Below are 23,955 nucleotides of genomic sequence, written 5' to 3' on the forward strand. Positions count from 1 at the left end.
TTTGTGCTTACCTTGAGTTTGAACGGTGAGCCAGAGCACAGAAAGTAGGGCCCACAACATGGTGGCTACTGCAGGTGGCTGGAACATTGTGACGAGTATGAAACGGCAGTTGCCCCATCTGGCTGTTTTATTTCCCCCTCTACTCTTTAAAAGTTGAAAACAGAAAATAAAAACTTCAATCATTTCTCATGAGATTCGGTAATGTGTTTAATGGTTTTGGGAAATGGATGAGAAGTTGCAGTGTCAAGGACATGGGGATGTTTCTCATTTATTAAATGTATTTACATCTGTGGTTATAGCTCATTAAGGACTTGCATCTGGACAACTGCTTGTCCTGGGTGTTGCTGTATGTGCTACGAAGGTATGAACTGAGACAGATGCTTGTGTGCGTATTTATATCCATACCCAAACTGAACCATCACTATTGTTGTACCCCTATATACACTGCTTCGAGCATTTAGGAAATATCTCAGAATTTTGCACACATTTAGTGAAATTGGCACAGAGAACACAGGATCTGAAAAACAAGCCCCTAGCCAAGTCTTAAATTCCAGGATAATGAAAGTATTTCTGAATGTTAATCTCCTAATATTTAAAAAGGGGATTAAACTCCTTAGGGATCTTCTAAAATTTGTATGCAGTTACAAATACATACACACACATATCTACAAAAAATTGTAAAGAAATGTACAAACATAAAATTATCTTGACAACGTTAAACCCAACTAAATTATATAATACAGGAAGGATGTTTGAAGTATGCTACAGACTCTGCTTCAGAAAGATAGTAATACTTTTCTATTTTCAGAAAAATATTTTGTCATTACAAAATGATACATTCTATGATATAACTGTCAAAAAAGTATGCAGAAGGAAAAAGTGGATCACTCAATGATTCAACATTCAAAAATGACTTCAGTGGCTAGGTAGTTGTCCTACCAATTGAGACTCTGGTCTAGACTTCCACATCCTTCTTTGGAATCTCATGGTTCAATACCCATCTCCAAGCACCTGACTCCATTTTTCTGCCAATGTGGACCCCAAGAGGCAGTGATGATGGCTAAGGTCTCTGACACACATTTGGGAGACCGAGTTTCTGGCTCCTGTGTTTAGCCCTGGCCCAGCCTTGGGCTTTTGGAGAGTGAACCAGTGGATGGGAACTCTCTGTCTTTCCAGCTCTTTTCCTGTCCTTCTGTAACTCTGCCTCTCAAAAACAAAAGAAAACAAAACAACTTCTGTTAATATTTTACCAATGCTTTCATCTATTTTATGCACTAATAAATGTTAATACATTTTAAAATTAATCATATTATACAGAAGGCTTAGAATCATAATTTTTTTGCACAGCACTATAATGTAAACATTTTCAAAATATTAAACACATTAAGGCAACATTTAATGGACTTTAGAATATTCATTTGTTTGTATATGTTATATATAATTTTGTATAATTATTTGGCTTCTCAGAGCATCAATGCCTAAAGTGAATGTCCATGATAGAACTTTTTCAGTATAACAACCTATGCCATCTAATTCCTGACCATACATATTGCTAAAGCATTTGGGGATATTCTAGCATCTAATTGCAAATTTTAAAGTTAATATTCTAGTTCTGTTCTTTTTGTTTTTATACTTTCCTTTGAAATAACACCTTTTTCTCTATACTTTTGTATTTCATTTGCAGGTCCAGAAAAATAACTTTTATTTACATCCTTTACAAGTTACTAGTAAAACTTAATAAATATATAATTAATATTTCTATAATCAAATAATAAAATAACTTGCAGTGGTTTGACTTTATATATCTTGTACCCCTTACCACTTTATTTATTTATTTATTTATTTTGTATTTTGACAGGCAGAGTTAGAGAGTGAGAGAGAGAGAGAGGCAGAGAGAAAGGTCTTCCTTCCATTGGTTCACCCCCAAAATGGCCACTATGGCCGGCGTGCTGCGCTGATCCGAAGCCAGGAGCCAGGTGCTTCCTCCTGGTCTCCCATGCGGGTGCAGGGCCCAAGGACTTGGGCCATCCTCCACTGCCTTCCCGGGCCACAGCAGAGAGCTAGACTGGTAGAGGAGCAACTGAGACAGAATCTGGCACCCCAACCAGGACTAGAACCAGGGTTGCCGGTGCTGCAGGTGGAGGATTAGCCTAGTGAGCTGTGGTGCCAGCCACCCCTTACCACTTAACATTGTTATAAAATATTTTAGTTTTATCCTGATTTTCATGCCCATTGTTCATTAATAATTTTAGGCCTTTTATACAAATAATGCTGTTTGAATATACTCACATGCTTATAAACTTCATTGTTAATAGATCCTTTTAGCATCAGTCCTTTTTTAAAAATTTGTTTAACTTTCTTCTTTGTTAAACATATTCCTCAGTAAATCCTTCCTTTTAGTTTTCCTGGAGTAAACATATTTCATATTTCATTAAAATATTTTTTTAGATTTTATCTCTTTCATCCTATTGTTTAATGATGCTTTAACTGAAAGTACTGTTTGAGGATAAGAATGAATGGTTGAATATAATATTTTACTATCCTTGGGCATCTAATATTGCTATTGACAGTTCTACTTTCAATCTGCTAAATGGAAATTATTTTTATTTATATATAGTTAATATTACTGTATCAGTTAAATATTAAGTGAGATATTAAATTTTAGTTCACACTAATTGCTACTCTTTTCCTGGGTATTTCATGATGACTCTGATATTACCCTTGCCATTAAGATATTCCTTCATAAACTCTAATAATAAAGTCATACACATAGATACAGCCTTATAAATGAAAGATATTATGATTGAGGTTTGTGCATTGTGTTAAGATATAATTTTAGAAGAGGAAACATCATTTGGTAGTTGAGGAATGTCAGATAAAAAAGTCAAATAAAGCCATAGGTATGTAGAAAATCATACTTTTTGTTGCACTACAATATATTCCTCATGACTTGAATATTGCATAAAAAGGGATAAGTTTGTGATAAAAAGCTTATGATACATGCAGGAGTCAAGTTACAGGAGGGAGACAATACTGATTACCCTAAAGAAAAAGATACATGTGTGAGGAATATTTAGCTCATAATATTGTTAGACTTGCTGACTGATTAGATGTAGCAATTGAGGGAGGCAGAGGAATCTGAAATGAGTACTAGGGTTCAGCATGAGCAACCATATGAATGTCATAGATGACATCTTCTGATTTGGTGAATTGATGAGAGTTGCAGTTTGTTAACCCTTGAAGTACAGAACACATATCTCCTGTGTATTCTTCAGGAGCACAGCCCCTTAATCCTTAAATCCAAAGTTCCCTGTATATTTCACAGATATTGACATAAGTTCATTAAATAGCATAAATCATAATATAGAGCTTATACATCCTTTATTATGATTCAGAACTTAACTATACATTGTTATGTAAATAGAACACTGGAACAAAGTAGTTTCTTTTACATATATAACTTTCCTATGAACAGAACATTAGGAAAATATGATATCCTTTCATACATTACACAATATACAAAGAAGTGATTTTCATGGTCTATTCAATAATTATTTTTGATGAAAAGGAGGAAAAAACCTCTAAAGAAATTATTACATTACACTTTTGACATATGTTTTTATTATTGCAGAATGTAGCTTGTTTTAATATTGTTGATATTCTTGCCATTTGAGAATAATATGGTTTGTCATGTCAAATTGGTGCTCATCTTAGGCAGCAGTAGGTCCAAGAGCATTATACTTTCTTCCTGCTAGTGGTTTATCATTGCATTATTTCAAATATGTTAAGCAGATATCTCTTTTGAAATCTAACAAATTTATGAGCTCATTCTTATTCACAAATTTGTGAATAACCCATGCATCTATTATATATATATATGTCAATTATTTTAGTAAACAAAAGCCAATACCATTTTTCCTGCTAATAGAAGTTGAATGTTTATAAACCAATTATCATGGTTATCCATACCATGACTGAAATTGCTTTAGAAACCTAATACCTAATGCACATTGGTTCTACTCTATTTTTTTCTCCAACACTGTTGAACTTTGTCAAGTTGTTCCATATATTGAAGTCTATTCCAACAATGACACATTTATTATCTAACCATTTTAGAATGGGAGGTTCATTATTTGGGTTGAATCCATTATCATACAACCCTCTTGCTTGTGTTTTCAACAATGTCGTCAGTTTCAAATGACATTTGTTTAGTCTCTTTCCCCCCATGGTGCCTATAGCTTGGAATACAATTTTTTGAAGGTATATCAACAGTCATAACCCATGAATAGATTGTAGAAAAAAAAAGAGTGTGATTGTGAATTCTCTACTGATGCAAGACTTTTAGAAAAGTCTATTTTTACTAAATGTTCAACTGAATAAAAATATTACCTATATAAATGATAAGTAAAATAGGAAATGTATTCATTATGGCATTTACTAACATTTTTTTAAAATAACTGCCCCTAAATAGCACACTGTAGCAATGTATATGGTCTTGTAATGTGTACTGTATTACACTGCTGCCTAAAAAGCTCTATTGTATTACTATACAGTTGTTGACAAGTTGTGAACTTCGTGCTTTTAAGATAGTGCTAAAAGTCTTTGAACTGAAGTTTTTGCCTTTTTTACAATGAATTTAAAAATATTTTCAAAAGAATAAATCGCAAAGCATACCATCTATTTTACCATAGGTTATATTTATTGTTCAACGTAAGTTTCCAAATATGTTCTATATTTGAGAGGATGGACCATAATGTGTTTAAGATACAGATATTTAAATACATTTGTGGAACATATATACCATGAAAGACATTTGAAAACTGAATTCTCTGCCTGGGACTCTGATGCTGTGTATTAGATAGCTGAATATTAGCATACAAATTAAAACTGTGGAAATAACAGTGAAAAGACTGTTTACTCAGTACATCTGGAGGAAATGGAAAATGGCAAATATATGGAGCCTTATAAATACAATTTTCAGGAATGACTAAACAGGACTTAATTCATGACCATAAAATGAAGAATTTGTGGTCAACATCCTGATTACAAAGAATTTTGTTCCCATAAAGTATGCAACTTGACATTTTGCAATGTTTCATAATAGAGTATTTTTTTTTACTATTTTGGGAACATGTTTAAATATTGCATTACCAGAAATAAAAATAAAATAATAAAATAGACCAAACTTATTGTAAGCCTTGCACATATAAAGAGCTTTACATAAAACATTTATTTGGCTTTCACTGCAATAGATATAAGCAGTCAAATAGTCTATTCAGAGATTATACTTATCATTTTATAGATGACTCAAGGAGGTTAAGTGATTTACTTCAAGTCACCCAGAGGGTCTCATATATGTTTCCTAAATCATTCCTTATTTCATCAGTGTTAAAAAAAGCATATATCAAATTCATGAGTAGGGATACAAATTAAAAGAAAGGAAAACAAGCAAAAATAGCAGATTGGTATGCTGGTCGGGAGTAGATTATGGCCTTAAAGGACACAGGATTTCTGGGTCAAGGCAGGGTGTTCTTAAACTCCTGTTAATTAAACTACCTTTTAAAAGTTGTTTGTTTTTTTTTTTTTTTTCCATAGGGAAAAAGGTTCCAATGAGGAGAGTTAATTGATAAGTGGACTCTGGATTTGCTGGGAACTGAATTTTACTTTTGAGTCCAGGGTGAGTTAATCTAGATCCCTATACTACAAAGGTAGAAGGACTTCTTGTGGGTAAAGCTCCTCTTGAAAACAAAGATTTATACATTCAGGGAAATGATGTCAAGGTGGGAAGCAAGGCAAGTATAAAAAAAAAATAGCAACGATCATAAAGTGGAAAGCATGTACCATTTATTAGTTATGAGTACTTTATTAGTTATCACTTTGGTTGTAGTTGAAAACTGAACTCAACTGGCTTAAACAATAAGGGAAGTTCATTGATTTATAACAGAAATCCCAAATAAGTGTTTGGTGACTCTAGGAGTTGACATACTAGTTCAATAACATCATTCACAATACCAAGGTTTCATTCATTTTGTCTTTTTGCTCTCCCTCTTTTTCAGAGATTTATTTTATTAATTATTTGAAAAAGTTATAGAGCTAGGTGGAGAGAGAAAGAGAGAGAGAGAGAGAGAGAGAGAGATCTTCCATCCACTGGTTCACTCCCCAAATGGCCGCAATGGCCAGAGCTGAGCCCATCCAAAGCCAAGAGCTAGGAGCTTCCTACGGGTCTCCCACATGGGTGCAGTAGTCCAAGGACTTGGTCCATCATCTACTGCTTTCCCAGACTCATCAACAGGGAGCTGGATCTGAAGTGGAGCAGCCAGAACTCAAACTGGCATCCACATGGGATGTCGGCACTGCAGGCCAGGGCTTTAACCTTCTGCACCACAGTTCTGCCCCTTTTTTGTTCTCTCTTATTCAGCATATAATCCTTGCCTTCATCATGATTCCAGCAGTACTAGGTAGGGTAGCCACATGCCAACATCCAGAAAAAGAAACAACAAAACACTTCCCAGAAGTTCCCAACATAGCTCCTTTTATCTCACAAGGGTAAAAGGGGATGCGGGTTATATACTCACCTCCAATTCAAACACTGGTAAGAAACATGATTATGATTGACTTTGACTATAAGAGATTAACATAAAATATGAAATTGAGATCAAAAGGACAGTGGAACAAAATTTGGGATCTGAAAGCAAGGAAAGGTAGGGATGTATTTGGTAGTCAGACAATAGTAGCATATCCTCTATCCATCGAGTATACTGATGGTTACGGTGGGCAATATGTATTCAGTGTTGACAAACCATGTGATTATTTTTAAAAGCTTGGAGTTTGGATGTTTATGAAAGATCTCACAATTTTTAAATATTGGAAATACATTCAAAACATTTAAAATACTACATGGCTAACATCATTCAGATCAAATAAGTATATATTCATTCCAAATATGGTATACAGGTCATCAGTTTGCAATTATTAGTGTTTTTTTTTTTTACTAATTTATTTAACTAAAATTTCCTCTATTTGAAAGTTAAGTTCTCTTTAACCCTGACAGTAATTGAATTATACAAATATGTATGATAAAAGCATTTTAATTAATAACAATTACTCAACAGGATAAAAACACAAATGCCATAGTTAAGAAGAATTTCAAAAGACATTATAGGAAAAAGATACAAAATAGAACACTTACATAATTTTGTTCTTAACTGAAATTTCTAACATGACAGGTTAGTAGTCAAAACAATCACTATCTTACTACTCATTTAATAATAAATGTATAATTTTTCTTTGTTTTGATGACAATTTTATTCTTATCAAATGAGCACATCAATGTGTTCAAAATATTGAACAAATATTAGTCAACATCACATAAAAGGGGGGAGAGTATCTACGGAAATTACCTATTAGAGATTTAATCATCTTACTTCTCATGATTTTGGAGAATAGATTTTTAAAATTCATATAGATTCTTAAGAGCATATCACTGTAAAACATGTGTTTAATTTCTTCCAAATACAAGAATAAAAAAATGTTAACCTCCTTGCATGTCAAAAGCAAAGAGTCATGAGAAGCACATATATTTCTTTCATCCAGATTGTCCAGTCATCCGAATTGAACATTTACCCATTCACCTGGTGCTTCAGACTTTTGGATTTGAATCCTAAAAAAGACAACAGTCTCAGATTATTAAGGTTTCCTGACAATTTAGATATTCCTTAGTAGGTAATTTTGAAATATTAAGGAATTAAACTCAGGGGGCAGGCCAGCACCGCGGCTCACTAGGCTAATCCTCTGCCTTGCGGCACCGGCACACCGGGTTCTAGTCCCGGTCAGGGTGCCGGATTCTGTCCCGGTTGCCCCTCTTCCAGGCCAGCTCTCTGCTGTGGCCAGGGAGTGCAGTGGAGGATGGCCCAAGTGCTTGGGCCCTGCACCCCATGGGAGACCAGGAGAAGCACCTGGCTCCTGCCTTCGGATCAGCATGGTGCGCCGGCCGCAGCGCACCAGCCGCGGCGGCCATTGGGGGGTGAACCAATGGCAAAGGAAAACCTTTCTCTCTGTCTCTCTCTCTCAAAATCCACTCTGCCTGTCAAAAAAACAAAACAAAACAAAACAAAAAAAACACTCAGGGGGCCTGTGTTGTGCTGCTGTGCATTGTTTTGTTTCCACTTACAATACTGGCAATACTGGGATTCATGCTGGGTCAACTCTCAGCTAACTGGCTTCCAATCAGGGACCTACTAGTGCATTTGGGAACTCAGCAGAAGATGAAACCAATAACCACGGCTCCTGTCACCCTTGTGGGAGGCCTGGATAGAGTTCTTGGCTCCCAGCTTTGGCCTGGCCATTGGAGCCATTTGAGAAATGAACCAGCATATGGAAAATCTCTTTCTCCTTCAATTGTTCCCTCTCTGTAGCTCTGCCTTTCAAATAAATAATTTTTTTAAAAAATTAAATTCTCTAAAGTTACTCTTCAAATTTTATAGGTTACTTAATATATCGAGTAAAAGAATAGAAACTTGGGAATGTAGGGACTAAAAGTGAGAAAAATACCATACTGGAGTCTAAATATACATCTGGGTGATTAGCATAATATGGATAAAATAGGAGACCAGTATAATAGTAATGAGATATTGGTGAATATTTTATGGAATACATCTTCTTTTCCCACAATACTTAGGGATTATTTTTGAGACATAGCTTCCAGCTCTCTCTTCTTGGCTAGTGGCCAAGCTCAGGGCAAGACATTCATGTTAATACTCATCCCACCATACTACAAGTGTTATTCTTCCACAGCTGCATACTTTAAGAAGACATGGTTGGCATTTCTCTTGTAAGCAAGCTAGAAGATTATAATAATTGGAGTATGGATCTTACCTTATGTGCAGGCTTTGTTTTATCCTTTAAAAAAGTAAAAGAAAGTGCTTTTATATCTTTATGCTATATTAGATACAAACATAATATTGGGGCATTAGAAATGCTATGTTTTTCCACCTTAGTTATGCTTCTTTCCTTAATGAAAGTACTCCACACCTCTTTACTCATTTGAATCCTACCCAACTTTCAAGATGTAGTTCAAATTCCCTCTGTTCAATCAATGGATCTTGTTTTATTAAAACTCTGAAGACATTCATTCCCTCCTTATCATGTTTATCTCATTGGTATCACTCACATTGGCACAAATGATATTTGAATAATTAAATGCTCCTTGTGTATATAAATTGTTCCCTCACTAAAAATGTAAAATTATTAGTTCTTTCTTATTTACACACAAAAGAGTACCAAGTATGAAGAACCATGCTCAAAAACTATTTTTTAGTAAGTGAATTCTACTTCTTTCTTCATGAGTACCATGTTTTTATTCCAGGTTTTCCTAGATGTGGTTTCCATTTCATTCTCTACCCCCTACTGAAAACTATAACATAGTCCTATTTTATTTATAGCAAATAAGGAAGTACGTGTAAGTTATAATAAAATTTTATATCCTCCAAAATAAACATCTAAAATGATCCTTTGGAGGTGACATTAACTTCAAATAGAACTATTTATACTTTCTCAACAATTACATGGAAGTAGAACTATTTTTCATAATACAAAAGCAATGCACACGGCGATTTAAAGATATTTGGTAGGCTTTGCTTTCTCAGATCCTCTAAAACAAATGTGCTTTCAGATATCACATTAGCCTCAGGAACACCAGTCTTGATAAAAAATTAAAAAAAAAAAACAGATTTAGAAACAGTGTTCTTACTGGGCAGAGATACTGAAAAACTCACCAGTGGCCGGCTGATATTTACAAGGAAAGAAGATGATATAGATGTAGGAATTGGTGGTGGTGGAAAATCTGGCTTGGTAATCAGCTAGTAAGAAGACAAAAAAAAATTAAAATCAAAGATGACATCTTGTAAACAGGTGTGATTAGTGAAAAGGCTTAAGTCATTTTCAGAAATGAAGATATGATCCTGCCCAGGAGGATATTCTACATCCATAAGCATGATTTATTTCATTTAGGTGCACAAAAAACTTCATATACAAGTCCAGTGTCAATAAATATGTGAGGATGATGATTACTGTGGACTGTGCATCTCTAAAAGTTCATAAGCTGAAAGCCTAATCTCCAGCGTGATGGTATTTGAAGGTGGCATCTTGCAAAGGTAGTTAGATCTTGAGGGTAGAGCTCTCATGACAGGATTAATGTCCTTATAAGAAGATACACAGAGAGCATTCTCTCTCTCTTTCCTCTCTTTCTCTCTTTCTTTCTTTCTTTCTTTCTTTCCTCTCTTTCTCTCTTTTTCTCTTTCTCACAGCAGACCTCACTGGACATTAGATCTGCCAGTGTCTTTAACTTGGAATTGCCAGCATCCAGAATGATGAGAAATAAATGTTTATTGCTTAAGCCTCCCATGGAATTTTTGTTATTCAGCTTGAACTGTAAAAACAGTGGCACTCTATCTTTTTTTCTAAAAAGATATCCATTTCCTAGCCATAAGGTTGAAGGTTATGGGCTAAATTTAATAGTAAATAGAGAAGCATGTATTCTCACAGTTTATATATATATATATATATATATATATGTACACACACATATATATATATGAGATTTATTTGTTTATTTGAAAGTCAGAGTTACACACACAGAGAGAGAGAGAGAGAGTGAGGTTTTCCATCCAATGGTTCACTCCTCAATTGCCCACAACGGCCGGAGCTGTGCCGATCCAAAGCCAGGAACCAGGAGCTTCCTCCAGGTCTCCCACATGGATGCAGGGGCCCAAAGACTTGTGCCATCTTCTACTGCTTTACCAGGCCACAGTGGAGAGCTGGATCAGAAATGGAGCCAGCCGAGTCTTGAACTGGCACCCATAATGGATGCCAGCACTTCAGGCCAGGATGTTAACTCACTGCGCCACAGCGCCAGCCCCCACAGTTTATATTTTCAAAAAGGAATGAAATCCTGTCTTCGCCAATAAAATGGATGCAACTGGAAACCATTTTACTTAGTGAAATAAGCCAGTCCCCAAAAGGCAAGTATCATACGTTTTCCCTGATCTGTGGTAACTAATAGAGTACAAAAAATGTAATGTATATGAGTGAAATGAACGTTTTGCAATTTGATTATTGTTTTCAGCCCTTCTCTGTTCAGGAATAGTATTTTTTTTTTGTATTTTGTCCTCATTATTTGTTGAATTCTTTACTTAGTGAAGGGTTAAGCTTATGATTATCAATAAGCTGAAAGTATATCATAAAAATTAAAAGAAAGAATAAGAAAGGAGGGAGGAGTATGGGTAAGAGCATAGGCAGGAGGGAGGGTAGGATAGGTAGTATCACAATGTTCCTAAATCTGTATGTATGAAATATGAAATTTGTTCAACTTATATAAATACAAAATATTTTTAAAATGTTCTAAAAGACTTAATATTTTATATTCTACATGTTTCTGAAGAAAAAATTGGACAATGTGAGTTATATGTCTTACTAGTATTTCCTTAAATATGAACTTGGGTGATGGGAAAAGTTGCCAACTCACAAAAGAAGCTGGAGGCTCATTGCTTTCTAGAGGCAGCTCAGACACATGGAGCTTCATCTGACTCATCTAAAAAGAAGAAATAATAGTTTACAATGAAATCATTATTTTCCTAAATACAGCTTCCAAGTAAGCAGTTTTTTCAAGGCTTGGGGGCTTGGCATTAAGCTGATACCAAGAGACCAGACAAGACATTACTGGTGCATTCCATAGAAATACTTCCCTGAAGCAGAAAGGAAAAGTCTTCATCAGAAATACTATTACCAGCATCATTTTCATTAACAACCTTCAATTAAAATCTTTAAAACTTGCAGGTAATGATAGAGTATAAAGGGTTATACACATTACATACATTACAGTACAAATTTAGATAGCATGTATCTATTGAGAAGTTCACTGAATGAAACAGAGCATGAGAAACAGAAAGACAGGCAGAGATAAAAATTGAAGACCAGCATCTGAATGGGACCTTGTTTTCTTCATTCTTTTTTTAAGATTTATTTATTTTTTATTTGAAAGACTTAATAGAGAAATGGACACACACACACACACAGAGGTGTCAGGGGGGAAGAGAGAGAGAGAGAGAGAGAGAGAGAGAGAGAGAGAGGAACAGAGAGAGAGAGATCAATCTTCCATCCATTGATTCACTGTCCAAATGGCCACAATGGCTTGAAACAGGAGCCAAGAGCTTCTTCCAAGTCTCCTACATGTGTGGCAGGTGCCCAGAACTTGCACCATCTTCAGCTGCTTTCTCAGGCCATTAGCAGGGAGCTAGATTGGAAGTGGAGCAGCTGGGACACAAACTGACACACAGGGGATGTAAGAATTGCAGGTAGCAGGTTTATCCACCATGCAACAATGCTGGCATCTGTTTTCTTTATTCTTTGGCATTTCATGAATCCCCGCAAAGTAGTCTCTACATTTTTTGCTGTTAATGTTTGCTTGTTTGTTTGTTTTAGAATTCTCTTTTGCATTTAACAAGGAGAATTTTTTGAATGTGCTATTACAGAGCCAATCATCCTTGTATATAGAAAACAAACAGAATGGACATGTAAAACACTGCAGTGTATGAGGGTTGAAATTTCACACTGGTACTGTGGCAGACACAGGCCAATCTGTAGCTCACCTCTTGAGGTTGAATAGCCTTTGCCATTTGGGGTTTCTTCTTCTGTTTGTGTGGCTTTTTGCCAATGGTAGATAGTGGCCTGTCAGTGAAAATATGTCATATAAATTTACTTAGTTCCTTTAGCATTACAGGAAACTCAATAGAAGATGACCAACTTCCTTTCTCACTGTTAAATCTTTGGTTGCTGACTGGGTTTTCTTCTGCCTAAGAAAGCTTTTAGTTCCCTATTAGGTGCCTTCATTGTCCTGTAATTCGTAATCACTACCCATAGTTTTCTTTTTAATTCTGAACAGAGCCCTCATTCCTAGTAATAATAGTGTTGAAGCCAACTTTTATCTAAGTGAGGCTGGTTCATTAATGACTTCTTTTGTTTATTCAATATTTATTAAAAACTCCATATAGATAAATAAGTCAGTCTTTAGTGATACTAAAATGATATTGTTGGATCAAGACAATGATTTTAATATAAACAGATCAAGGTATAGATAAAGGCTGTATAAATTACTTCATAAGACTGTAAACATTTTTGTGAACCTCTCTAAACTTGTTTTCACATTCATCAAAGTGTGATATCCCTCAAACTTGAAGGACTGTTTTAAGGATTAATATACAATCACACGTTTACTTGTTAAGTATGTTAAGTATAAATATATTTTTATATAAGTATATATAAACTACCTTATGATGTTATTTTAAAATAAAATGGTATATAAAAGAGTTCAGAACAACGCTTGTCATATAGTTAGTGCTCAATAAATGTTAAGGATTGTATTGTGATAATACAGTTTTTTAATAATGAGGTAATATCACACTTATTATTAGCTACAAGTATGGTGGTTCATAACAAACAAAATACATATCTTACCATGAGGATTCCCAATAAAAGAGATACTCATCCTCTGGTCTGAGAAGAATATATTTGTATGCATTTCTAAATATTTAAGTAAAATTAAATTAAATTTGAGGCCATACCCTTGAATTTAAAGTAAAATGGGAATCAAAGAGTTCCTAGAGCAAGATAAGACTGAACCTTTACCTCTGAACTTTCTTCTTTCTTCTGGCACTTTGGTGTCGGACTACTATGGCAACCACCACAAATATGACTGCCAAGGGGAACAGCACCCCAATGATGATGGAGAAGTCTGCACCAAAGAGAAGAGGGCTTACTGAAGAGATGAGGAGTTCACACCCACACACCACACTAGTTTTCATTGAATACAAATTTCACTTAGCGTTTCCCTAAAGAACATGCATCCCCTGAGAAAATCTCATAGCCAGTAAGATTGAAATGTATTTTGATTTTGAATATTATGTTAGTAGAGATATTTAATGTGAAACAGGTAAAACATTGTATTAAAGTGAAAGGATTAAAATATTGCATGTTCCTATAAGAAAGGAAGAGGTAAAGGAACATAAAATAAACAAGACAAATGGGAATTGAATAATATAATTGCAGATTTAAATTCAGGTACATTAAATTAAATTCATTGTATGTTAAATTAAAATGGACTAAGAAACCTAGCTTAATAATAATTAAGAAAATATATGAGATTAATACATATATAAATAATATTAATGGATTCTCTTGTTTATAAACTTTCTTTAAAAATATCAGAAAAATTTAAAGAATATTCAGAGAAAGGATGAAAGTAAAAGTATGGAACAATATTATACTAATACAAAGAAAGAAAGAAATATGGAACATCTATGTTAGACTCTAGGAGCTATAGAGTTTAAAAGGCAAAAAGTACCACTGGAGATGTACATAATCATTTCATAATGATAAAGTGTTAATTCACTATGGGGAACATAACAATCCTAATGTAGATGGCAACATGCTCTCAAATTATATAAGTACTATTAGAACCAGAAGAAGTAATAGCCAAATTCACAATTATACAAATGGGAGAATTTTAACACTTCTGCACAGCAATTGATAGAACAAATAAAATACATGTATAATTTGTACATTATAATCGATAAACTTGACACACAGAATATATGAAGAACACTGTAGAACACAGCTGCAGAAAATACACACATTTCTGTGCACAGAGTTGTTCTGAGAATAAACGGCTCTCAGGAAGGCAATGCAATGAAGAGCCTTTTTAGGGTAAAGCGCTCCTCACTATGATGGTTGGAGTTGAGGAGCCCACTTGGAATCCTTACTCTTTGCCTATAGGGAGACCTGCCTACTTACTAAGAGAGCTCAAAGTCAGATGTCCCAATGGGAACACTGTCAATGGGTACAACAAGCATACAAAAGCACAAGCAACAATGTAAGTCAATCCAAGTTAACCTCATCCCTCATTCAACTAATGGTCACATATTGAGGAGAACAGCACACTGAAATATAAGCAACATGGTGAAAGAACAAAGAATCAACCTAAAGAGCAATTTAGAGAGCAGAATTAAACCTATAAAAATAAGTAATACTTCATGAAGATAATCTGTTTATCCATTGATTTAGGACTGAAATAAACGGAACAATCAAAAAGCAAAACAATTGGAAAATTACAGTTACATTACAAAATAAAAATCTGAGAAACTCTTTTTGTGTGTAGAGTAAAGACAAGAATGTGGGAAATATGGTTTAAAATTGTTAAAGATATTTAGGGGGCTAATGTGGATTTAAGATCTATAGAACAGAAATTCCAACGGGAAAGAAAAGAGGACATGGGGTCATATATATAAAAGCTTGGAAGAAGAGAGCAGTTTTCTCATGCTAGAAACATAATGTTACCTACTGGAGACCATGGAGGAGTCATCACAGTCGGGAGGCACCCATCCTTCCTTACATTGACATTGGAGCTCATGGTCACACACCTTCGGCAACAACAGTCCTGTTAGTTTCCCTTAGATTTGCCTCAAAGGTCAAGTCTCTATTCATCCACACTAAACTCCATTCAGAAGCAGGAACAACACCAGATATCCAGGAGTCTACATAATAAGAATTTCACTAACAAGTCTTGGTAGAAATTTCTTGTTAAAACATGTTCCTGAAAATATGGACAAGCTTAATAATTTGGACAAACAATAATTCTAATAATACTAAAATATTATTTTAGCTTCATCAAAATTGACCTAAAATTATATAAGATTTTGCAAGCTTGCAGAAACATATTTTCAAAACTCACAGCATGTCCTTTGCACTTAGAAGAGCAATTGGTTGATTTGTAGGCTCTCTCAACATCCACACATTCTGCATTAATGCAAACCTGACAGACACATGAGAAACACGAATTGACATTAATGTCCAATGCTTCAGGCTTACAAGTGATTCACAGTCTGGAATTTAGCCCTATATTTTTAGTCAGCACTATTGTTATCAAACTCATCTTTTTGGTAGGGAAGTCTCAGTGCTTTTTTTTTTTTTTAGGAAGATAGGTTCTACATAATTTTTATGATAAAATATTTAGAAATACATCTTTAAAGATTTCCTTTTTGTACTTCATTCTTTTCTTAACCCCTAGTTTTACTCCAACAATTATTACTGACATTTACCAGTGACCTATGCATTGCACATAACACTCATACCAGGTAGCTCTTTCCAACAACCGTAACATAAAGAACATATATGATATCATATGTGCAATATTAAAATAATTATCATCTATGTAGTTCTAAATAGCATTGCGAATTTTCCTGTGTGTTATTTATAAGGAAAATGTTTTCTTTAATTATTATTATAAAGGACTCCTATGGGGGCCAGCCTTGTGGTATAGTGGGTCTAGCTGCAACATGGATGCTGGCAACTCATATCAAAGTGCTGGTTCCAGTCCCTGCCATTCTATCTTTGATCCAGATCCCTGCTAATGCACCCGAGAAAGCAGCAGATGATGCCTCAAGTAATTGGACCCCTGCCATCCACATGGAAGACCTCAAAGGAGTTTCAGACTTTTGGGGAGTGAACCAGCAGATGGAAAATCTCTCTCTGTTTCTGTCATTCTCTCTGCCATTCAGTGTGTCAAATATTTAAATAAATCTTCAGAAAAAGAATGCCTGTCATTTAATGAGTATCTAACCATTTTGGATAACTAAAATTTACAAAGTTTAACAATCTATTACTAAACACATAATAGGTACTTATTAAATATTATTCAGAAAATGAATTCACGCATGCATAAATGAATTGCAAAAGCATTACTTTTACAACCATGCTCCACAAGACACAAGAAGGCACCAACTTGGAGTTGGCTGCCTTTCCCATACTTCACTTTCCATTGAGTAGCTCTGCTTTTATTTATTTTGGGCATTTAGGCTTCCTAATGTGATTTCATATGAATAAAATGTCCCAGGTCTACAACTAAGTGTGAAAATTGCACCACTAAAAGATCCAACTATACTGAAGCTTTTATTCCAATTCCAAATTGCTTGTCATGCATGGCAGTGGGTGTTGTTGCCATAGCTATCTGACTTTATTAACATGTTGGACACTCTTGTGTTTCACAGGGTGACCAGGGCCTATGCAGTTTCAAGAGGGAATTTTAAAGAACAAAGGTTAACCCTAGTAATTCCTTTCCTTAGTCAGATACTGATTTAGGAATAAGTAGTTGATAAAATTCTGGGCAATAAAATGTGATTTCATGACGGTTGGAAAGGCACTTTCAAGGAATATTATTTTTTAATCTTAAAAAAAATTATGGGGCTGGCTGTCACCTGCAGTGCTGGCATCCAATATGGGTGCCGGATCCAGTCCTGGCTGCTCCACTTCCGATCCAGCTCTCTACTATGGCCTGGGAAAGCAGTAGAAGATGGCCCAAGTGCTTGGGCCCCTGAACCTACATGGGAGACTTGGAAGTAACCCCAGGCACCTGATCGGCCCAGCTCTGCCAGTTGCGGCCATTTGGGGAGTGAACCAGCAGATGGAAGCCTTCTCTACCACTCTCTCTACCTTTGCCTCTGTAACTTTGCCTTTCAAACAACAAATTATGTGAGGAAAACCTCTGATTTCTGTCTCTGCCATTCCTACCTGGAAAGTAGGTAGCAATCATGGACCACTGGTATGGTGGCCTATATGGGGGTATCAGCATCCTGGAGACAGCAGGAAGCTAAGGCAGAAGGAACCTGGGTGCTTGATGATGACATTGTACCACTGAATTAACCAAGCAGTTTTTCTGTTTTCCTGATTTATGGATATATGAACTTATGAGTGCCCTAATTTTTAAAGTCCATTTCAAATGATTTTCTGGTTTTTGTTTGTTTTATAACCTAAATTATCCCAACTTATTGGACAGTTGAACTGATAAGACAAATGTGGCAGAAGTCTTAGGAGAAGAAATATTGCACAATCAAAAAGAAATTATGTATTTGTGAGAATGATTAATTTGTCATTGAGAATAAAAGGAAACTGAGGGTCTTGCAGAAATAATACTATGAAACAAAGCATATAACAAGGAAATAAGGCCTTAAAATTGTATCTTCTGTGATGAAGATGACAAAACTAAGACAATATCAAGAGGGGATTAGATGTTAAAAGTGGCTCTAGGGTGTAATTATCACACAAGAAGCCTAAAGATGCATAACTTCCTTTATTATACAAATATATGGGCAGGAGGTGGGCAGGGAAGGGAAAGGGAGGTGGATAATTGACTGTGCTCATGGTATTTATTCCTTTAGCTAAACTAGCCCCCAAAAAACTGATAATGCTTATCCAAATATTTTTTTTTTTGCTTTAAAAAGTTCAAACCACACTATGTCTCAGAAGAGGTGATCATACAAATAATGAAGAGATGAGCAATAGTAACAGCCAAAAATTCCTAAATTTTGCCTTCCTCCAGTGTCCCTCCTTCTCCTTCTATAAACCCAAGCACTGTGACTCTGGGAAGTTTATGCAATGATGGCTTAATGTCTCTAAAAGCATCAGACTAAAAAGCCTAAAGGAAGTAGAAGCCCAGAAAACCAAATGAAAGACTTCTGTTTATGAATTATCTTATCCTTGATGCTGAAGTATATTTTAAGCAACAGAGTAGGAAGGAAGGAAGCTAAACATACTTGAAGCAAGGCTCAGCATTTTAATTTGAAATTAGCAGTATTTATCAACATTTCTAAATTTATATTTTTAACTCCATGGGTTTAGAAGCTATAATAATATATACTTAATTTAACCAGTAATGTCAACATTGAAGCATAATTAGATATTCATTAGTGAATGAATTTATATTTAAATAGCTAAAAAGGGGTAAGTAAATAAGATATTTTGGGGATGGATTTGCCACAAAGAAAAAAATTATTGCTCTTAGACCATATCAATATCGTAATGAAATTATTAGGGTAACTCTTGTCTTCTATGAGTGATGAACCTCCTGATCATCAAAGCTCATGGCTTACCCCTGGCTAAGCAGTACTTTTGCTTTCTTACATTGTTTATAATTGTATAATCTGTTAACCACAGCCCAGTATCCTACACCCTGGTACTTCATTGGTTTTTCAGACTTAGTTTAGCGAAGCAAAATATACTCTGCTATATGCTATCAACATCTTTTGTACTAACATTTATGAGAGTCAGTTATTTCCAAATTCCATCTTAATGTTCGCGAATATCAACAATCATGAGTATTCTTGCTGAATGCTATGTTCTCTATCACTGTTATTTCTTAAATTTCTCAGAGTATCCCAATTCAAGTCCCTAATTGTGGTATCAAAACATGGTGAACTCAACAATTGAAAAACAAAGCAACTAGTGAATACATGAGAAGCAAAACAACAAAGCAAAAGAGAAAAAACATTTTGAATAAAATCCAGATGTCCCACTTACCTTGTGATTTCCACACTTAGTTCCATTGGCCACCATCCCTATTTCTTGACTTGTGTCTTCAGGGTCAAATGTTTTACATGTCAGGAAGGTTACTATACTTCCTTTCCAGGGCAAATTATCAGACCCACCTTCACAGAACAATTTTCCGCACATGGCATCGCTAAGAAAAACACCAGAATTTACTGCAGTATTCAAGTTACAGTTTATACAATCAGCTACATGATGACCAATATTTAATTAATAACAGTTATCCCTATAGCAGAGACTTCCTTCCGGTTGTATTTTATATCTATTTTTCCTTATTGCTCATTAATAGGACCCCTGAGTGTTAGCAAAGTACAGTGTCATACAAATAAACATCTCCAGGATTCTTACATATCTAATTTTTGCCAAGTGCATAAAGTCTGTCTAATAAGAAGGGAACAGAATCTTAAGTGAAAATTCTAGACGGTGACCTTCAACAGGAAGTATGCCCTGTTCCTCATTGTTTTCTACTTTTTGATGATTGTAAAGTGATAACTGGAAAAGGAGAAGCCATTATAGACTGAGAAAAATGTTGGGAATAGAGGTCCCCTCTGGAAAAAAAAAAAAAAAAAAACTAAATGAAAGATCTCTGCGAGTGAGATCCCTGTGGAAAGAACGGGTCATCAAAGAAGGAGGTACCTTTCTCTGAAGGGAGGAGAGAATTCCACTTTGACCATGGCCTTGTCTAAATGTGATCAGAGTCGGTGAACTCAGGGGGCTTCCATAGCCTTGGCAGCTCATGACAAGAGCCTAGGGTGATTACTGATGCCATAAACAAGAGTGTCAATTTGTTAAGTCAACAACAGGAGTCAATGTGCACTTACTCCTCATTTAGGATCTCTGTCCTTAGTGTGCTGTACATTGAGATTTAATGCTATAACTAGTACTCAAACAGTATTTTTCACTTTATGTTTCTGTGTGGCAGAAAACTGTTGGAATCTTTACTTAATGTACACTAAACTGATCTTCTGTATATAAAGAGAATCGAAAATGAATCTTGATGTGAATGGAAGGGGAGAGGGAGTGGGAAAGGGGAGGGTTGTGGGTGGGAGGGACGTTATGGGGGGGGGAAGCCATTGTAATCCATAAGCTGTACTTTGGAAATTATATTCATTAAATAAAAGTTAAAAATAAAAAAAAAGAAAGAGCTAAAAGATATAAAGAAGATAGATTCTTAAATTCATGGAGGCAGCTAAGAAACCAGTTTCTATCTCATTTCAGTAAAGTTACATATTTGTTTTGATGCTTGCTGCAGAATAATTCAAGAGATAAAACCTGACTCTCAACTGTAATTTTGTCAGTATAGGGCTGAGCCTCTGTGAACACTGCAAGACATCAAATGGGTCGGGGCCAGCACTATGGCATAGTGGGTAAAGCTGCCGCTTGCAGTGCCAGCATCACATATGGGGGTCGATTCGAGTCCTGGCTGCTCCGTTTCCGATCCAGCTCTCTGCTATCGCCTGGGAAAGCAGTGGAAGATAGCCCAAGTCCTTGGGTCCCAGCACCCACATGAGAGACCCAGAAGAAGCCCCTGGCTCCTGGCTTTGGATCAGCACAGCTCCGGCCTGTTATGGTCATCTGGGGAGTGAACCAGCAGATGGAAGATGTGTTTCTCTCTATATATCTCTGCCTCTGCCTCTGCCTCTTCTTCTCTCTCTCTCTCTGTGAAACTCTTTCAAATAAATAAAGTAATCTTTAAAGAATAAAAAAAAATCAGATGGGTCACTCTTTCCGTGTATCTCCAAATTAAATGACTCAACCCTCAGCATAGCCATTCATTTTCCACCAAGGAAAATGAGGTTAGCCTATAGAATCAGCGTCAACTGCTTTATGCAGGATTCAGAGGAGAGGTATGAAAACCATTCGCACGGGAGACCAGGAGGAAGCACCTGGCTCCTGGCTTCGGATCAGCACAGCACCGGATGTAGCGGCCATTTGTGGGGTGAACCAACGGAAGGAAGACCTTTCTCTCTGTCTCTGTCTCTCTGTCTAACTTTGCCTGTTAATAAAAAAAGTGACAGAATCTGACTTTTCTGATATCTATGGCAGCTGCAGAGACTATGATCAAGAAGTCAGATAGGCATACATTTCTCCAAACTTATGATGATGTTTTTCTCAAATCATTAAGGTAGAGCAATATAACGATGGCCCTATTGCACAAGGGATTTGGAACTAATTCTCCACAATATCCAATGACTATCAAAAAATGACTAGGGGGCAGTCTGTGGGGAAAGCTAGATTCATGGGCCTCCAATTATAGAAATTATTCAATGCTTATACAGTTACACAGGACAATGGTGTTTGCATGTACTGCAGTAAAGTGAAGCAACGATGCTACTTTTCTTTTCTCACTCATTATCTACATCTTGTTTCTCCCAGCCCTCATGTATTTTCTTTAATATAATAATCTCTTTTTGAATCTGATTTTCTACAAATGAGAGATCACAGGATATAACTGCATTTTAGATCCATCTTTTCTCTTTCTATATCTTTTATGAAAGTCTGTGGCAAGTTGAAATAAAACCATGTAAACATTGTACTGATTATTTCTCTGGGTAGATAAATATTTCTACTTCTAAATTCATAAATAAAACCTTTTGGAAAAATGACTATAGTATATTATAAAATCCATGGACAAATTTCCAATCAGGCCAACACTTTGTTGTATATTCCATCCCAAATATTAATTCTACTTAACAGTGTCTGTATTTGGTAGTATCTGAAGCCCCCGCAATGAGGGACTTGAAGAAAGAGATCATTACTTCAGCAATAGAATCCCATGTGTTAACAAAAATGTGTTGTTGCTCAAATAAATTTTTCCCAGATCCCTGATTTTGCCAATTGTGTTTTTAGACTCAGTAACTTCTGTCGACTCAACACTTAGCCTGAAGCATGACACACAGCTCACACTCAATAATGTTTTCAGGAGACTTTTGTCCAAGTTCCCTTTCTCTTTAACAGGCATAAATCAGAATATGGGACTGGAAATGTGTCTGTGGAACAAAAAATAAGTGTCATACAACAAGGCTGCTTACTTTGCTTTACAGGGAATGTGTGTGTTGTCCACTCTGCGACAGTATCCATACTTTGACCCACCTTCATTCCGGCTGTAACATGACTTATCTGAAACTTTGGTTCCTGGTTAAGTAGGAGCATATTTGAAAAGAAAGATAAGAAATTCATTGCTGCAAATGATTAATAAAATATACAACCAGCAGGAATAGTACTATTTGGAAACAATCGTATTGACAATTCCCAGAAATGCAGGCTGTGATAATTTGAAGTCAAAGGAGCTGACTGGAATTAAAAGTAAACTTTCAACTATTCTGTTATTGGTTAATGATTATTTATATGTTTGGGAACATCAGCATGATTTGCTGATGCTAAAAATTCCATATAACTATGAAGATGTAGCCAGAGAAGCTGCAAGCATTATGTGAGCAGCTTATAAGCAGGTTTTCCAATGCTGTTTTGCTGCTCTGTGCTACAATGACAACTAACAGCTATGGTTTGTGAAACTCCCCCAATATGCTGGACACAGGAGTCAGCATCACATATTTCATTTCTCATGTAAGCATTCCAGATTCCCATAAGAGGCCAACTAAACACAGTGGTTAAAAGCTCAGGTTTTAAGCAATACTGAACAGCTATTTAAACTTTGTCAAGTGTTTAAACCTCTAGATTTGCCCATCTATGAAGTTAGCATATATAACAGTACTTACCTTGAAGAGTTGTTGTTGCCGATTAAATATATGTGGATTAATATATTTGAGCCATGGAGAACAGTGCCTGGTTAGTAGCATGTGGTTGACAAATATTCGCTATTCTTCTATTTTTAATCATTCTCATTTTATCAGTAAGAAAACTGAGAGTCATACTAAGTCACAGAGAAATATAAATCTAACTTGGTGCCCAAGTCTGTCTAACTTAAAGACTTATGCTTTTTTTCTGCACTGAGCTGACCCTATTAAAGATCAAAAAAAAATCTCTTCGAATGGGTGTTTATTAAGACTCCCACATCTCATATCAAAGCACCTGGGTTTGATTCCTGGCTTTGGCTCCTGACTCATTTCCTGCTACTGCTGACCCTGGGAAGCAGTGGTGATGGCCCAAGTATTTGGGACCCTGTTCCTAGTTCTACCCCTGTCCAAGTTAAGTCCTTAGAAAGAGAGCACTTAGAAAGTGAGCCAGTAGAGGGGAACTCTGTCTCTTTACCTTTCAAACAAATTTAATATTTTTAAATTAATAAACTGTTAAATACAGGGAAATTTTGAATCTAGTCTTTAAAAAGCAAAAAAATGGATTAAATAAGCCAAAAACCTATGAAGATATTCTAGTGTGTTAAAAAAGGATTATTATAATGATGCAAACTCACACCATTTTAAATGAATTTCATGGTTCCATGTTCAAGATTATAAAGTGAGTTTTGTTACTATATTTTCGTATTTATATTTTAGTAACATTTAGTAATTTCTCAATACAAAAACAAAATATGGACACATTAAAAAGTATATAGGCATAAATAACCAG

At 35.6% G+C, this 23,955-nt stretch overlaps 2 protein-coding genes and 1 long non-coding RNA gene across 6 annotated transcripts in view; 1 reads left to right on the forward strand and 2 right to left on the reverse strand.

Annotated features, from left to right (window-relative positions):
- ADAMDEC1 (ADAM like decysin 1) overlaps positions 1-3,830 on the reverse strand; it is a 23,959-nt gene extending 20,129 nt beyond the window's left edge. Inside the window, exons 1-2 of one of the 2 annotated variants that reach the window (XM_008249489.4) lie at positions 2,290-3,830; positions 12-144 (exon numbers count right to left, since the gene is read on the reverse strand). In XM_008249489.4, the coding sequence (XP_008247711.3) occupies positions 12-144; positions 2,290-2,328 (172 nt within the window). In that variant the 5' untranslated portion in view covers positions 2,329-3,830. The remainder of the gene's footprint in view (positions 1-11; positions 145-2,289) is intronic. The other variant, XM_070069655.1, reaches the window with a different exon arrangement.
- LOC108175710 (uncharacterized) overlaps positions 1-22,212 on the forward strand; it is a 26,634-nt gene extending 4,422 nt beyond the window's left edge. Inside the window, exons 2-3 of one of the 2 annotated variants that reach the window (XR_007913874.2) lie at positions 5,596-5,677; positions 20,727-22,212. This is a non-coding gene — a long non-coding RNA (uncharacterized lncRNA). Of the gene's footprint in view, positions 1-5,595; positions 5,678-16,449; positions 16,644-20,726 lie in introns of those variants that run through there. The other variant, XR_007913875.2, reaches the window with a different exon arrangement.
- Positions 7,481-23,955, reverse strand: part of ADAM28 (ADAM metallopeptidase domain 28) — a 62,056-nt gene continuing 45,581 nt past the window's right edge. For both annotated transcript variants that reach the window (XM_017338045.3, XM_051832121.2), the window contains 10 exons: positions 22,461-22,563; positions 19,402-19,561; positions 15,782-15,862; positions 15,392-15,470; positions 13,681-13,786; positions 12,645-12,723; positions 11,522-11,587; positions 9,774-9,857; positions 8,875-8,898; positions 7,481-7,660 (listed from right to left, as the gene is read on the reverse strand). In XM_017338045.3, the coding sequence (XP_017193534.2) occupies positions 7,640-7,660; positions 8,875-8,898; positions 9,774-9,857; positions 11,522-11,587; positions 12,645-12,723; positions 13,681-13,786; positions 15,392-15,470; positions 15,782-15,862; positions 19,402-19,561; positions 22,461-22,563 (803 nt within the window). In that variant the 3' untranslated portion in view covers positions 7,481-7,639. The remainder of the gene's footprint in view (positions 7,661-8,874; positions 8,899-9,773; positions 9,858-11,521; positions 11,588-12,644; positions 12,724-13,680; positions 13,787-15,391; positions 15,471-15,781; positions 15,863-19,401; positions 19,562-22,460; positions 22,564-23,955) is intronic.

This window comes from Oryctolagus cuniculus, chromosome 2, assembly GCF_964237555.1.
Source record: "Oryctolagus cuniculus chromosome 2, mOryCun1.1, whole genome shotgun sequence".
NCBI classification, from domain to species: domain Eukaryota; kingdom Metazoa; phylum Chordata; class Mammalia; order Lagomorpha; family Leporidae; genus Oryctolagus; species Oryctolagus cuniculus.